The sequence below is a fragment of the Lissotriton vulgaris genome, chromosome 1_1, assembly GCF_964263255.1.
Source record: "Lissotriton vulgaris chromosome 1_1, aLisVul1.2, whole genome shotgun sequence".
Classification (NCBI taxonomy): domain Eukaryota; kingdom Metazoa; phylum Chordata; class Amphibia; order Caudata; family Salamandridae; genus Lissotriton; species Lissotriton vulgaris.
Genome location: NC_141685.1, coordinates 1,546,563,064 through 1,546,580,770, shown reverse-complemented (window position 1 = coordinate 1,546,580,770; position 17,707 = coordinate 1,546,563,064). Strand labels below are relative to the sequence as shown.

Sequence of the window (17,707 nt, the reverse complement as noted above, 5' to 3'; positions counted from 1 at the left end):
GGGTCTTTAGTAATTACTGAGAAGAGTTTGAAATATTTCAGATTATGCAATTTCAGGGAACAACATGCAGAAAGCAGTGTTTCGTATCAATTCCCACAAGTTTGTTACAGTAAATTCACCAGCATTTTAAGCAGATTGCTTGTAGTCATGAAGCGAAATACTTGAACTCATGCAGTTCCCGAGGGACTGTAATCTGGTTCGGCTAGTATCTCGTTATCAGGTAAATCAAGAGTAACAAGACACCCTGAATGAGGCCTCGGGTTTTTAATCCTGCGTGATTTGCATCAAAGAGTGCAGACCCTTAGGCTATATAGATTGCAACCAATCTCTAGATATATAGACAAAAGTATTGCTTCACACCATTTTCGTCAGGTACCCTTGCAGTCATGCCTATTTGTTAAACGTCAACTATTCCAGTTACATGATACTGAAAAAAAAAACAAGCAAAATGCAGCCACTTTATATCACTTGTTGGCACGGGGGCTGGAAAAGCAGATTCTCTTGTGAAAGGTGACAAAAATTTAGTGTGAGGCCTGCCCTTTTGTCTTTTCCTTCAGATGTGCTGATGACAGTCAGATAGAGAAACCTTACACTTTTTTTGTAAACTCTTTTTGTTGGCTTTCATTTTACACAAAAAACAACAACAACAAGCATTTGCAACGCAATAGGTCTCGCATTTCTGAGAGTTTAAACTAGTGGCATTGTAAATGGCAATGCCTTTTATCTGTTTTGAAAATGAAAACATAAATAAAAGCCATTGTCATTTTAAATGCCAATAACTCAAACTCTCGTTAATGCGATACTGATTGCATTGCAATGAAGCAACCGCCATTGTCCCAGGCTGCTTGGAAAGTGAAAAAGCGCATTGCGCGCTGAATGTTGCAGGACAGCATGTCGTGTATGCAGTAGGACAAAACTCATTAAAGAAAATAGTGCTTACATACTAAAGACTTCCTGAGCCGCATGGCCACTGAGAGGAGACCCTGTTTTTTGATTAAGTCTTTGCTTCGGGAGATTAATTTCCCCGCAAGCACCCACTGCTGCAGAATTTTCAGGAGCTACTTGAGAGCCCTTTAGGGATCGAACGATGTCCGTCCATCCCTTCACAAGTGCTCTACCTAACCCTGTCCTGACGAAGACCCCGCCTTGAGGAACTAATCATCCTCCTGTACATCCTCCTGTAGATAGGGGTCGAAACGTAGAAAATCTACCACATGTCCGCAAGCTCATAGAATGGAATAACTTATGAAATATGTATCAATGAGCTATGTATATATGGGAACAACAGACCTATAATAGGCTGGAAAGGTCGTCTTTTATGTAACAATGAATGTGTTCATGTCACCATACCTTTACCCTGTCCCTCACTCACCGACTAACTACCATTCACCCTACCCTTCCTTCTCTTCACAATAAGAGCACTGTAAATACTGAATGCACTACCAATGTTTGGAGAAACTGTGGTGCAAACTATTAATGCTTTGATTTAATATTGCATTTAATGCCTGCATAATTCATGGAATTAAATTCCATTTTTTTTTAAATCAGATTCAAGCTCTAAGTGGTGAATGTTTTTTCACTATATGCGATTTAAGAGAAGCAGTACCACGACTACTCTTAAAGAATACTACAGACTAAGTAAAGCATCTTGTGTAACAACGGAAGTAAAAGGGCCAGTCCTCATGGGAGATTACAAATGAAGACAAGGCGGTACTAAGGAGAGACTAACAAGCCTACTTACGAATCCAAAGTCAGCATTTACAAAGGACAATGACACAAGTCAATGAAAAATATAGGCAGGGAGTGGGCGGAGCTGCAAATCCATATTAATACAGCATGCCCCGCAGAGCATGCACTGCTCAGGCTCGACCTAAAAAAAGACACCTGGATCATTTTGTAGGTGTGCATGTGTAATGATGAATGTGCACGACGTAATGACGCATGCTCTGATCTTCAAATTGACACAGTAGCGGCGGTCACATCATCAGACCTATTTTACACCTCAAGGTTAATATCAATCATCACAATATCTTTCAGGCTTATTCCATTTCATACTGCACTCCACAGGACTGCCAACCTCCGTGTGGCATTCTAACATGAGACAGCACTACAACCCAATGCCCCCACACTTTTCCCCATACTGCCACACTGTCAGCCCGCCATCATCATACGATCATCCCAACACTACTGCCCATGGCCTCCTCTCTCCACCCCTCTCAACAGCACACCACCATCCCATCACTGCACTGCTAGTTGCCACTACTAGAGGAACACCTCACAGTAGGACTCCATCACCCCTCACACTGCCACATACCACTGCTATACTGCCTTTCCCATTCTTACAGGACCACCTGAAATAATATCACCACCATCACACCTAGCACATACATTGCCACCTGCACCCACTCTACTCCACCCCTCTGCACTACCACCCCTTACCACTAAACTACCGCCGCAACATGATGTCCGTACCACCCACATCAACCAATAACATTCCAGCTAAAATACCGCCACGAACCCCGCCCGCACACAACACCACATGATCAACCCACCAACGCACGTCACAGAACCGCGAGTTCATCCACCACAACGGGCAGTGAGGTCTCACTACTAAGAGACCCAAGGTCCCACCCACACCGCTGTGCTACCACCTTCTACCACTACATTTTTGTTTAAAACATTTTTTTACAGAGTTTTATATAGTGCAAACTTCACCCGGAGGTATTGGGTATCAGAGCGCTTTACAAAGCACCAGTTTGCTTAGATGAGGACACATTAATTTTTGTTAGGCACAGGGAGATGAAGTCATTTGCCCAGAATCACAGGATGTTCAGCATCATTGCAGAGACTCGAACCCTGTTCCCCAGATTCGAGGTCAACCTCCCTAGCCGTTAGGCCAACTCCTCTCCCCACATTACATTACCACCACAAAGGCACTATCATCTAACAGCAGCACACGATCAGCCCCCATCACCACCGTGCTACCCCCCTTACCACTGAATGACCAAGTCATAGCAGCAAATGACCCCCACCGCTGCTCTACCATCCCTGTCAGTATTCTGTGGCCCCCATACTGTACTTCAACCCCACAACACAGGCAGATTGAGCTTGAGCTTTGTCAAAAAAAACAATCACAGCATCTCTATATTACAATACCACAAGAACAACAAAAGACAGTACAAAACATAACACCAATATCACAACCACTCCAAAACAACCACAATACCATTACAAAACATCAAATATAAGAACAGAAAATAACAACAAAACACAATGAAATAAGGACAGAGCAACACGTCACATAAGTAACACAATAATAACAACAGAAAGCACACAACCTGTTGAAATAAATAACACAGCACAAACATACAAAACAATAATAGAAAGCACAAAATGACAGAATACAATAGTAGCAACGCAGTATACCAACAAAACCCATTACCGCAACACACTGCTACAAACAACACAAAAGTGAAGCAATAACACAGCACAAGAGCCACACAAATGTAAATGTAAATGTAAATGTATAGGCATTTATATAGCGCACTACTTACCCGTAGGGTCCCAAGGCGCTTCGACCGCTGCGAAACCCTTCCTGGCTTCCCTGAGAGATGGTCCCTTAATGGGTATCTCCAGGGTGAGACCAGGCATCCCCGGTGGTCTGGTGGGGCCGTTAGTGAAGATGAGGCAAGCTAATGCCCAGAGTTGCCGAGTGTGATCGCTGATCAGAGTGGGCACCGAGGCGAGAGAATTATCAAGTCCGCTGACCCTGGTCCAGAAACCTGCTGCGCCGGGAATCGAACCCTGGTCCCGGGCCGTCCTCTGCTCTCGGGTCTGCCGCCTCTAACCAGTGAGCCACACTACTTCCCCTTCACCACTTCACAAGAACACAACAAAACAGGCAATATAAAACAACAACACAAAAATGCAGTTGTGTTACATTGCAATGCTGTGTTAGGATGTTTTATTCTGTGGTGCGTTTTTCTGTATGGTTGCGTGTGTTCATGTTGTTGTGCCGATTTTGTTGCTGTATTTTTGTATCAATTTGATGCATTATTGTATTGTGTTGAGGCTGCAGCTGTAATTCATTTGAATGTTTTTGAAGTATGATGAATCAGTCGCTGTGTTGGAAGGGAGGGCATGGAGTCTGTAACATGCCTTGTGTATTTAGCAAGGCAGTGGGACGAAGTATGCAGGTGTTTACAGCAGACACATAATGTTGCGGTTGTTTATTTATTTATTTATAACGTTTTAAGCGCTTGGTGTGTGCTTATAGTGGTCAATGCACCATTGTTTGCCTGCATGTGGAAGTATATATAATATGGGTATCTGGTGCATGAGGGTGACTCCCCCATAAATAATGCAGGCCCTGGCATCGTAATGGCAGTTTTTCACACAGTGGTGGTAATTCTTGGCAGAATGTGGCATCCATTTCAGGTGTGTGCTCACCATGAGCACGGTGCTGGCTTGCGCACACCGGCAGCAATTCTTTTTTTTGAAAAACATTTTTATTGTTTTGCAGCAAGGAATAACACATAACAAGCATGTCACCATCAAGCAGTATCCCCGCGCCCCCCACCCCTCATCCCCACAACTTTCTTCAAGGTCCAATACCCCAGTGTCATTGTTCATATGCTCATCCACAGCAGATCACCAGGTCTTTTAGGCACACTCTCTCGATCCCGAGCAACATTCCCCCTCATGGTATGCCAACGTGTTCACGTTCTGGTCCCCTTATAGTCCTCCATCTAGGCCATGGTAGTGTCTCCATTTACCCCACACTCTACGGAACTTCTTCGGGCACCCTCTCGCTTTGTATGTGACCCTTTCGGCCACCATGTAGATGTCCATACCCCTTCTCCATTCCCCTAGCTGAGGTGTACTGGCAGCAATTCTTGGCATAATGTTGACTCTGGTGGCGTGAGAATGGCCATATCTGCATAATGCCCACACTGGCGTAACAGTGGTGGTAATTCTGTATAGATTGTGAGCAGTTTGACACCACGGTAGCCAGCCACGTTGAAAGACTCCCACTGGCCTTGTGTTAGTGATTCGTTCTGTTTTATTGACATTGTCATTTCTTCCAGTAAGGTTGGTGTAACCTATCTGCATCCATGAATGTAGTCACTTACTCGCCCACGTGAGCATTCTTCAAGGCACTCACTCATCCGTTCATCTATGGGCTCACTTAGTCAACAATCTGCGGACTCATCCACCGATTCAACGATCCATCCATGCGCTCTCTCGGTCAGGCATAAATGCATCAAGTCACCCATCCAAGTTTGTACACATTCTCCCACTCGCACTCTTTCCAATCAGTGACGAAGCGAGTTCACTCAGTTGGTAGTGACACCTATTAGGTGCTCCTGTCGCAGCTCCTCGAGTCCCTCAGTTGAAGCAGGTTTGCGCTTTATTGGATGCACTGTAAATGAAGTCGGAAACAGAATGTTTGGGTGTATTTAACCCACTTAACGTTTACCCTAGGGTGGTCACAATTCCTCCCTGGGCCTCGGGGGTGAGACGCAGCTCATTACAGCACCTCCCTGTATGTCCCTGTGACCTTGGCTGGATCACCATTAGCACTCCGATGGCAAATATCCAGTGTCAAATAAGGTTGAGTGCGCTACTGGAGTGTAGGCGCATCCCTGTGTTGGGCACACTTATTCAGGTTCTATGTGTGAGTGACACAGTAGATTCCAAAAGGTTTCAATAAACAGTTCCAAAAATGAAGTTCTAAAGTTTATTGGAAGATTTTCATTTCATGATTTTCTTATTTCTTTTCAAACATGATCATCAAATATATGGTTTAATCCACATTAGGACAGCTCCGATGCATTTCGGACTAACCAAGTCCTTTGTCAAGGAGCACTGCAACAGAACATATGAAAGAATGACCCAGATCAATAAAATGGCATGTCTGGCATAGATAATAAACATAGGTGAATGGGTTGTGCGACCTCATGCTGCCCACTGTGATCTATTAGTGGAAAAGATGATTAGGAAATCAAGGTGTGGATAGGGAAATGGAAATTCGCGTGAAACGAAAGGTGAGGAGAAAGGTGAGCGGGTTAGATCCGAAGACGATGGTGGTTGGTGCGATAAAATGAGAAAACGTGCTCGAAGGAGAGAAAAGCTGTAGAGAGCGAGCGGGCCAGGACAAACCAAGCGATTCAGTGGAAGCTGGAAAAGGTAAGAAAGTAACAAACAAACCTCAAAACGCGAGGCTTCCGTGATACACTCCGCATGGGGAGTGTAAGCTGAAATAAACGGGTAACAAAACGCGTGTTACCTCCATGTGGAGTAGAGAAAAGGAAAGTGATAGCGGAAGGAGCAGAAAGTGACTTACTTCGACGGATGTCAGCGTGCGCTTGTGGTTAGTGGGTTCTGCAGTCTGGAACTCCGCGGAGTTAGCGCGGAGTTCTGGGATTCAAGGGAAAGGTGAGCGAAATGAACAAAGGACTAGGGGAGAAGGGGTGAAATGGCGCGGCCATGTTGGAACGGGGAAAAAAAAGCAAGTTAACCCCGAAGGGGGAGTGCAAAGGAGAAGAACAATGTGCGGCATGCTTTAGGTGTAACAGGCATTCGATACAACAGCAGAGACAAAGTATATAGCATCAAAATAGTGCCACAAGGGCATCATAAATAACAACTTAATTCAGTCCGGTCATTGAGACCCCACGGTTTCTGTGCTTGGAGTCTATAGATCCAGGTGGTTTCTCTCTGTAAGAGGAACTTATTGTTGTCCCTTCCTTCAATTCTGGGGACAGTCTCTAGGACCATGTACTTCAGTTGGGCCACGTTGTGGTTTGCTTCACTGAAATGTGTGGCTACAGTAGACTTAGTGTTCTTGGTGCGGATGTTCGACTTGTGTTCATTCAATCTGATCTTAATTTTTCTGCTGGTTTTGCCTACATAAATCTTGCCGCACGGGCACTTGAGTAGGTAAATAAGGTTAGAAGAATCGCAGGTTGCGTCCACGTTCAATCTGATATTATGACCTCTCATGGGGTGGTTGATATTGTTTCCCTTGATGATGTTATTGCAGTTGTTGCAATGATAACAAGGACGTGTACCAGTATGTTTAACAGAGGTGGTGTTGAAATTGGGTCTGGATAAGATTTCTTTGAGGTTTCTGGGTCGAGTGTAGGCAAAAATTGGCGGTTCCTTGAAAAGGTTCCCGGAGTCTGGTTCTGATGCCAGGATGCGCCAATGTTTTAAATTGATGCTTTTGTAGCTGTTGCTCACAGTGGAAAATTTAGATACTAGGACCATCCTCTGTTGATCCTTTTTGTGGGTGCTTTGAAGGGCATCATTCCGGGAAGTGGAAACCGTCCTCTCTATGGCTTCCTTCAATAGATCCTCAGGGTAACCTCTTATCTGAAATCGTGATGCCATGGTTTGAATCTGGTTCAATCTGGTGTCTGGATCGGATACGATCCTGGTGACTCGCAGCATCTGGCTGTATGGGAGATGTTTTTTGAGGGAGTGCCGGTGAAAGCTGCTGTAGAGAAGGGTGTTGTTGCGGTCAGTGGGTTTACGAAATAAATCCGTCTGAATTCCATGAGTGGTGATTTTAACAAGGACATCTAGAAATGCGATCTCTTGGTTACTAATGTTCCATGTGAACTCTATACGATCATCCTTAGAATTGAGATTCGTCAAGGCCAGTTCAAGACTTTCTTGAGAGTTCTTCCAAATGAAGAATAGATCATCTATATACCGAACGTATAGGATGAGGTTGTCAGTCCATGTTGGATTTCCGTAAATATGGTTAGATTCAAAGTTGCCCATGTACAGATTGGCGTAGGTAGGAGCCGCACAATTTCCCCATGGCCATCCCGGACATTTGCAGGTACCATTTCTGTTTGTGTACGAAATAACTGTGATATAAGGTGTAAACCATGAGTTCAAGGATGAAGGTTTTCAGAGAGTCATTCATGTCTGATTGTAATAAAGCTTGTTCCACTGCAGCGATTCCACCCTCGTGTGGGATGGAAGTGTAGAGGCTTCTGACGTCTGCTGTGCACAAGATTAAATTGTCGTTCTCATTCATTTGTAGGGAAGATAGTTTTTTGATAAACTCCGTCGTGTCTTTGATGTAACTTGGAAGGTTTGAAACCATAGGTTGTAAGTGGCGATCTATGAATTTGCCCGTGGGTTCATGAATTGAGCCTCTGGTCGAAACAATTGGTCGAAATGGAGGATCCATTAGATTCTTGTGGATCTTAGGGAGCATGGTAAGGGTGGGGCTTCTGGGATATTCTACTGTAAGGTATTTCTTCGTCCTGTCATCAATAATGTCGTCAGATGCTGCTTTATGGATGATCAACAGTTCCGTCTGGAATTCACTCGTGGGATTACCCTCTAGAGGTAGGTAGACATTCGAGTCGGAAATGTGTTCGTTTATACGTAAATCGTATAATTGCGTGTTCAGAATGACAAGGGCTCCCCCCTTGTCTGCTTTCACACACTTAATGGCAGGATTTCGAGCAATGTTTTTTAAGGTGTCTAGATCTTTGTTGGTGATGTTTCTTTGAATTTTCTTGCGGTAGTTGATTTTAGCTATATCCTGTTTCACCAAAGTCTCGAAGGTGTCTATGCTCTTGTGGCTTGCCGGTGGTATAAAAGTGCTCAGAGGTCGTAGACCCAAGAGTTGGTCTGGTTTGGGGTTTTTTGGAGGTTCTAGGACTCGTTCAAAAAAGAACTGTTGAAGATCATCCATAAAGCAGCATCTGACGACATTATTGATGACAGGACGAAGAAATACCTTACAGTAGAATATCCCAGAAGCCCCACCATTACCATGCTCCCTAAGATCCACAAGAATCTAATGGATCCTCCATTTCGACCAATTGTTTCGACCAGAGGCTCAATTCATGAACCCACGGGCAAATTCATAGATCGCCACTTACAACCTATGGTTTCAAACCTTCCAAGTTACATCAAAGACACGACGGAGTTTATCAAACAACTATCTTCCCTACAAATGAATGAGAACGACAATTTAATCTTGTGCACAACAGACGTCAGAAGCCTCTACACTTCCATCCCACACGAGGGTGGAATCGCTGCAGTGGAACAAGCTTTATTACAATCAGACATGAATGACTCTCTGAAAACCTTCATCCTTGAACTCATGGTTTACACCTTATATCACAGTTATTTCGTACACGAACAGAAATGGTACCTGCAAATGTCCGGGATGGCCATGGGAAATTGTGCGGCTCCTACCTACGCCAATCTGTACATGGGCAACTTTGAATCTAACCATATTTACGGAAATCCAACATGGACTGACAACCTCATCCTATACGTTCGGTATATAGATGATCTATTCTTCATTTGGAAGAACTCTCAAGAAAGTCTTGAACTGGCCTTGACGAATCTCAATTCTAAGGATGATCGTATAGAGTTCACATGGAACATTAGTAACCAAGAGATCGCATTTCTAGATGTCCTTGTTAAAATCACCACTCATGGAATTCAGACGGATTTATTTCGTAAACCCACTGACCGCAACAACACCCTTCTCTACAGCAGCTTTCACCGGCACTCCCTCAAAAAACATCTCCCATACAGCCAGATGCTGCGAGTCACCAGGATCGTATCCGATCCAGACACCAGATTGAACCAGATTCAAACCATGGCATCAAGATTTCAGATAAGAGGTTACCCTGAGGATCTATTGAAGGAAGCCATAGAGAGGACGGTTTCCACTTCCCGGAATGATGCCCTTCAAAGCACCCACAAAAAGGATCAACAGAGGATGGTCCTAGTATCTAAATATTCCACTGTGAGCAACAGCTACAAAAGCATCATTTTAAAACATTGGCGCATCCTGGCATCAGAACCAGACTTCGGGAACCTTTTCAAGGAACCGCCAATTTTTGCCTACACTCGACCCAGAAACCTCAAAGAAATCTTATCCAGACCCAATTTCAACACCACCTCCGTTAAACATACTGGTACACGTCCTTGTTATCATTGCAACAACTGCAATAACATCATCAAGGGAAACAATATCAACCACCCCATGAGAGGTCATAATATCAGATTGAACGTGGACGCAACCTGCGATTCTTCTAACCTTATTTACCTACTCAAGTGCCCGTGCGGAAAGATTTATGTAGGCAAAACCAGCAGAAAAATTAAGATCAGATTGAATGAACACAAGTCGAACATCCGCACCAAGAACACCAAGTCTACTGTAGCCACGCATTTCAGTGAAGCAAACCACAACGTGGCCCAACTGAAGTACATGGTCCTAGAGACTGTCCCCAGAATTGAAGGAAGGGACAACAATAAGTTCCTCTTACAGAGAGAAACCACCTGGATCTATAGACTCCAAGCACAGAAACCGTGGGGTCTCAATGACCGGACTGAATTAAGTTGTTATTTATGATGCCCTTGTGGCACTATTTTGATGCTATATACTTTGTCTCTGCTGTTGTATCGAATGCCTGTTGCACCTAAAGCATGCCGCACATTGTTCTTCTCCTTTGCACTCCCCCTTCGGGGTTAACTTGCTTTTTTTTCCCCGTTCCAACATGGCCGCGCCATTTCACCCCTTCTCCCCTAGTCCTTTGTTCATTTCGCTCACCTTTCCCTTGAATCCCAGAACTCCGCGCTAACTCCGCGGAGTTCCAGACTGCAGAACCCACTAACCACAAGCGCACGCTGACATCCGTCGAAGTAAGTCACTTTCTGCTCCTTCCGCTATCACTTTCCTTTTCTCTACTCCACACGGAGGTAACACGCGTTTTGTTACCCGTTTATTTCAGCTTACACTCCCCATGCGGAGTGTATCACGGAAGCCTCGCGTTTTGAGGTTTGTTTGTTACTTTCTTACCTTTTCCAGCTTCCACTGAATCGCTTGGTTTGTCCTGGCACGCTCGCTCTCTACAGCTTTTCTCTCCTTCGAGCACGTTTTCTCATTTTATCGCACCAACCACCATCGTCTTCGGATCTAACCCACTCACCTTTCTCCTCACCTTTCGTTTCACGCGAATTTCCATTTCCCTATCCACACCTTGATTTCCTAATCATCTTTTCCACTAAAAGATCACAGTGGGCAGCATGAGGTCGCACAACCCATTCACCTATGTTTATTATCTATGCCAGACATGCCATTTTATTGATCTGGGTCATTCTTCCATATGTTCTGTTGCAGTGCTCCTTGACAAAGGACTTGGTTAGTCAGAAATGCATCGGAGCTGTCCTATGTGGATTAAACCATATATTTGATGATCATGTTTGAAAAGAAATAAGAAAATCATGAAATGAAAATCTTCCAATAAACTTTAGAACTTCATTTTTGGAACTGTTTATTGAAACCTTTTGGAATCTACTGTGTCACTCACACATAGAACCTGAATAAGTGTGCCCAACACAGGGAAGCGCCTACACTCCAGTAGCGCACTCAACCTCATTTGACATTTACAGACGCACCGGAACAGTTGCGTCACCTGTAGGAGGACCTTGAACTCCACAACTTCAACCACACCTTCCTTGAAATTCACACTACAACTTCAGTAGTGCGCCGTGCCTATTTCCTTCTTCATTCTAATATCCAGTGTCGCCCTGGAGAATGCGACCACATCATTGGGCCTTTGTGGTGCACTGTGCCAATCACAGCTTCTCCCTGGTCTCAGAGTGTGATCCTGAGCTGACCATACAACCAACTTGGTCCAATCACCCCCTCCTTCCCCGGCGAGGCTGCGCGCCCTACACAGCGCCTTGTTGCGGGCTTCGGTCTGACACTTAAGACAGTCACTCTAATTTCCTGGTCTCGGTGGGGACCGTGAATAATTAAAGTCTCACTATGACCATTGGTCGGACGCTTGTAGCATCCCCGACCCCAATCTTCCTTGACACAACGCATACTCTGTATCCCCGTGGTGATCCTGGGCTAATCCCAGCGTCACTGGTGTTTTACGGTGTGATCGTGGGCTAATCAGCCTTTTGGCTGAAGCTGTGTGAAGGAATTAATCACTTGTATTGCGATGTGATCAGATGCAGTCGTGAAACTTATCTCGATTTGTCCCTGGGCAACTCACAGCGATGCGTTGTACTTAGTGTGACAATGATTACTCCCCTCCGTCTCAAGGATGCAGCGCTACATTATTGACTATGTCCAGTTTTAGAAGCATCTTTCTTAAAAATAACAAGCATTGGCCGTGCGACATCGCGAAAGTCAGGCAGCCTTCGTTGGGACGTGGGCGGGGCCTGCACAAGAAACAGGAAGGAACCGTTGGGAGAACATCCGGAATCCTGCAGCCTGAATGCTGAACTCCCGGCCCCATCAGAGAGGCTCCCAGGAGTGAGGGAAGCCCTGTGCGTGTGCCAGGTGATACGGTGGAGATTCCAGGGGAGTCGCGACAAAAGAGCCAGGTGAGTGGGGGGGAGGGGTGCGTGTGTGTATGCAGTGTGTGAATGCAGTGTGCGTGCGGGCGCGTGTGTGTGTGCATGCGTGTGTTTGAGTGTGGCTGTGTGTGTGCGCACGAGATTGAGAGAGGCGAGAGGGTGACTTGCGGTGAATGTTGAACAGGAGATGTGCACGGCACCGGGCTGGGCGTGCGCGCCCACGAGATGAAATCGCCGAGGGAAAGCACGTACCCTTCCCCTGTCCAACATTCCCAGCGAGTGCACAACATAAGGTCTTTCGCTGGACGCAGCGCTTCGCGCTGCTAACACCAGCGAGACCTAAAAAGCACCCCACCATTTCACATGTAGCAACTACCAGTTAATCTGAGTAGTCTTTTACGATTGTTATTGGGGCATTTCCTTTGTAATAGAAGCAGTGATGTCCAGGGAGGCTGATTTCCTCCTGCTCCTGTTCCCCAGTGTCCAAGCTCGACCCGGCTTCTCATCCTCCCCACCTATCCCACTCTGTCCATCTTGTGTTGGGACAATACAAGAAGCTGTGGTCTGCCAGTCTAGATTGTGGAGAATTCGCCACTGTCCCCACACATTCAGAAATTTCCTCAGGAAGGAAACCACTCTCTCAGACTCCATGCAGCGCATCATGTCAGCCTCCCACTGGCTTTTGTGTGGGGACTAAGGCTTCTCCATTTACTGGCTATGTCCCTTTGTTCTATGCAGAAATCCTGGGCGCTGAATACAAGTTGCCTTCTGGAGAGGGTCTAGGGCCCCAGGTCTACGTGTCTCACGAACTGTGGCGTGGAAAGGGATGTCAGCCTCCAGAACCTCCCCTAGCTCTGCAACTATCATCCTCCAGTATGTCTGCATGTGTGGACAGGACCACAGAATATGTATAAAGGTAGCCATGTCCTCTCCACATCGGAGACAGCTGGGGAGTTGTGCAGTTACTATTGTGAACAATCGGGATCTAGTATAATATACCCTGTGAAGGACCTTAAGCTGTATCAATCTTAAGCTTGCTTTTTTTGCTACCTCCAAGTGAGTGTCTTCCATGGGGCCCTAGTCTGTTTTCCACTTCGTTCTTAGGGGACTATTGTTGCGAAGGTATGAGATATGTTAATGAAATCGCTTATGACGGCATTTCATTCCAAAGTATCCTACTCTATAAGGGGTTGCTGTCCTCTATTGTATCCCACGGTATTCCTTTGCTTGCAGGTCATAGTGTATTTGAATATATAGGAAGAGTTGTGTGTCATGCTGGTCGTACTCTGCATGTAGGTCCCAGTTCCGACATCCTGCTCAAGTCCCAATGGATCATCTTTGACATTTCTTGGAGCTCTTTAAGTGTGTCCTCAATCCACAGCTTGGTCATCGGGGAGAGTTTGTCTCTCCAATCTACAAGGGCGACAGCTTTGTCCCAGGTATCCGTGGTACTTTTTGTGGGGCCAGGCAATTGCAAACTGAATCTTTTGCCATATATGTAGTGCACATGGAACTTATTCTCTATGACTGACCTCTCCAGTTGCGTCACCAGGTCATACCTGGGTGCGAAGCACCACTCATTAACGCGTAGACTTGGGAGGCCCAGTAGTATAACCTTAGCTCTGGGAGTGAGATGCCTCCATTATATATGCTTCTCTGCAGGCTTCAGAGGGCAAAGCGCAGGGGGGGCCCATCCCAGAGTAGGGTCCGAAGCGTACTGTCGATTTTATTTTATAATTCTTCGGGTATCGGCCATAGGGTGTTTTGTAGCACATACAGGAATTTTATTTGGGCAGGGTGATTATCTGAAAAAGGGATGCTCTTTCCATGATCGAGAGAGGCAATTGCCACCAGCGGCCAAAGTTCTGCAGAAAGGTTTGACAGACCGCTTCCATGTTCCCTTCGAAAAAAACTGTGTTCAGAAGAACATAATTACAATTCCACGTAGGAAAACCCCTCTGTGGTAGTACCCATCTGAGGTGGGATAAGTATCTTTGGTATAGTACCAATTTATCCCATTTAATTTTGTATCCCATGCACTTCTAAAAATTTCAAAAATACTGAAAGGACCGCTTGGTTTGAAACAACTGGGTCAGAGAGGAACACGCCCACCCCCCCACCCCCGGACAGATGTCCCTGCCTCGCCAATTGAACAAGGGTCTACCGAGTGTCGTCCTCCTCTCCTGATGGAGAAGTGTCCTGGTGCTTTGGCTGAGGGTAAGTCTTGTCCAGTCTGACGCTCCTCCCGCTGATGGTGCCTGTTTGGTGTATTTGTCTAGAGTTCCATTTGATGGTTTTGCTGTCCCTCCTTTTATCATTTTTGTGCAGGGCTCCACTGTCCCAGGGTTAAATGGGGGGTTAGAAATGTCAAAGAAAGAAGGACATGTAACACAGAGTGTGTAGAGAAACAAACTGTTTTATATATGAAAATACACATTTGTTATACATTTTGAGTGCGGAGTGTCCCAAGTGAAAAACGATAAAACCTATGAGTATCGATTGCGACTCTTGTGATATAAAAACAAGGTTTCAATGTTGTTACAGAAACGACCATTCAATGGATACACAATAAATGTTAGCAGCCTCCTAGTATGATAGTTGGGAATGGGAATTGGTTCGCTTCAAGTTGTCAATGACGTTTCGACCCAGCTAACAACATGGGGTCTCATCAGGACCTATCAATGTAGGGACACCTGTGGATGACTGACAGTGTGGTGAACACCTGTGAGAGTGAGGGGTAGTCAAGGATACTCACATAGGGCTCGGCCGGGCCCCTATGGAGGGGCGGGTACTGGCAGTCAATGGTATTTGATATACTCAGGGTTAAAATCCTATATCCAGAAGACGGTGTTACGTGTTTGGACAAAGCCAAGGATACACATGAACCACTGTTTTTTTGCCTAAATTATAAGTACCCTGGTTCCATGCGAGTAGGGCTTCCCTTGTGTTTTCTTACATGTCCACTGACCCAGGGCCCTCCAATCCCAGTTTCTGTGTTTTGGGGTTCCAGGTCGGAGGCACTGCCGGTCTCAATGCACCTCCCCTGTGTCATGTTAAGGTGTTGTCTCAGTCGGCACTGACATTGGGTGGTTCAGTGCCCTATTTCAGTCGAGCAGCCTGGTACAATGGAAGGGGGGGGGTCCATGTTGTCTTCTGGGTCTGGTGGGGGCACACCCTTGAGTCACATGTTTTTTTGTTACGGATTTCAAAAATATGCCAATATCTGAATACAAAGGGCATGGGGAAAATTATATTATTCGTTCTTTAACTGAGGGTGCAAAAGCAGGACACCAAGTATACAGACTTCAATCTTACTTATTTCACTAATCCCAAATGGTGATATAATACTTCGGCTTATGTGAGTAGTAGGAGAAGGGAAGGAGAGTCGGAAGATGCCGATGGCTTGTTGGCAATGGAGCCTGCACTGAAATGAGGCTTTATGTGAAAGGCAATTTGTTGTTTCTGACATGACAGTGGTACTGTACTTACCTTGGCAATATGCATTCTGGCCCAATGAAGTGCTGTACAAACCACAGGTATGTGCATGGTTGCAATGCAATGGTACTTTACATAGCAGAGAAATGTGGATTCTGGCAGGGTAAATGTACTTTCCATACCAGGGAATTATTTATTCTGGCACTGGAATGTTGCTTTACATATTGAGTAATATGTATTCTGGCAAAACATTATTGTTGTGCATACCTGCACAAACTGGAGGTTGTCACAGAAGTGTTGAAAAACATACACTATCAATGTTTAATCTACCATGGACGGGTTTTGTTTTTCATACTGGAGTAGCGTCGACATCAGCATCATGGCAGAACCAGCAATTTAGAGGGAAATCGCTAATATATGCCCTGTCACAAGCACCAGCACAGGTAAAAGCAAACGTGATCAGTGCATGTTTAGAAGCTTTCTGGTACAGCTGCAAAGTGCCCGCTAGACTTGCATGTTCAGATGCTTACATCAGAACTTGGACGGCGAAGAGCAACACACTGGCACAGAATTTAAAATGGATGGTAATCTTCTTCGTATAGGTTTCTGTATGCTAGGTGAGGTATTACACAATGGTGAAATATTCTATTGTGCTTGGAACAAATGATTGCCTATTCACAATCATGATTTTTTTGGATCTTCACACAATTCCTTTATGAAAAATACATGCTTATATAGTTTGCAGATATATTTCTCTTGGGTACAGCAACACACTCTGAAGCACTGCATCATTCCTTTAGGTTTCCTGCAAACTATATTTAAATCTTGTGTCTTTTTGTCCAAAACCTATGAAAAAGAGTGGTGCAAAATCCCCGGGACCAAATCCTTCCGAAATTTTCTATGGAGGATAGGAGACTTGTCCCAAACCCTATAAGAGGGGATAAGGTCCATGCACCTGGTGCAATGTGGGAATGGTTTGAAAAGACTTGATGGGGCTGATGTTGGTCCCCAGTTCGACCCTGGTGTGCGTCTATGAATCTAAAACAACTATAGTCTGAAATGTAGTTACAAGTAATGCACATTTTATTGATAGTATGTTGCTTCCTAATACATTACAAACAACTGCCACTACATCAGTACTTTTCTACTCTCTGCAAAAACATGATTAACACCTATGTGCAAACACTCAGAGGGAGCGTCCCTAAACGCACCTATGGACCAGATAAGCCATATCACTACAAGAACACAGGGCTTACGTAAAGAAAAAAATGGTCATTAAAGACAGACATCGCCTAAAAGGTTGTAGTAATAGCAACTGTGACTGCCATGGGTATTTACAACTCTATTCACTGTTCCTTTCGTTCTGAAGTGAAATTAAATCAGGCTGGAAAGACATTCAATGATAGATTTGTTAATCCAAAATAATGCATACCAAATTGGGAGAAAAAAGAACTATGTACCTTCAGAGCAGACATAAATAGAGTGTATTCTGACTCCCAGTCCCAATTTCTGAGCATGGTTTTTAAAGAGTGGGTGAACAGCACCAACGTCAAGCAGACCCAAGACAACTTGCGAATCCTGCTGTAAAAAACAATGAGAAGTAAAATTAATAAATCAGCAAGTGACTTAAAACGTACTGTAAACATCAGCGACCAAATTCCATGACAAATGCAGTATAAACTATATGAATCGGGTGCCCAAACACTGACAGCAAAGCTAACAAACAATTTCTTAAAATGTCAAGTGTTCAGAAACCTTGATTTAACACACGAATAAAAATAAAAAATAGAACTAGTGACTGTTTCAATACAGTGAGGTTGGGAGACCTGCAGCAAAGCCGGTGCCTAAATAAATTCAACAACGGTTTAAACAAAATGTCAAGATACACATGAGAGTTAATAAGCGCCAC

The 17,707-nt window shown here is 44.8% G+C and overlaps 1 protein-coding gene across 2 annotated transcripts in view; it reads right to left on the bottom strand.

The window, feature by feature from the left end:
- The window catches only part of TMTC3 (transmembrane O-mannosyltransferase targeting cadherins 3), a 570,313-nt gene that overhangs the window by 176,226 nt on the left and 376,380 nt on the right, over nucleotides 1-17,707 (bottom strand). Inside the window, exon 9 of one of the 2 annotated variants that reach the window (XM_086918002.1) lies at nucleotides 17,259-17,379. In XM_086918002.1, coding sequence (XP_086774128.1) covers nucleotides 17,259-17,379 — 121 coding nt within the window. The remainder of the gene's footprint in view (nucleotides 1-17,258; nucleotides 17,380-17,707) is intronic. The other variant, XM_086918005.1, reaches the window with a different exon arrangement.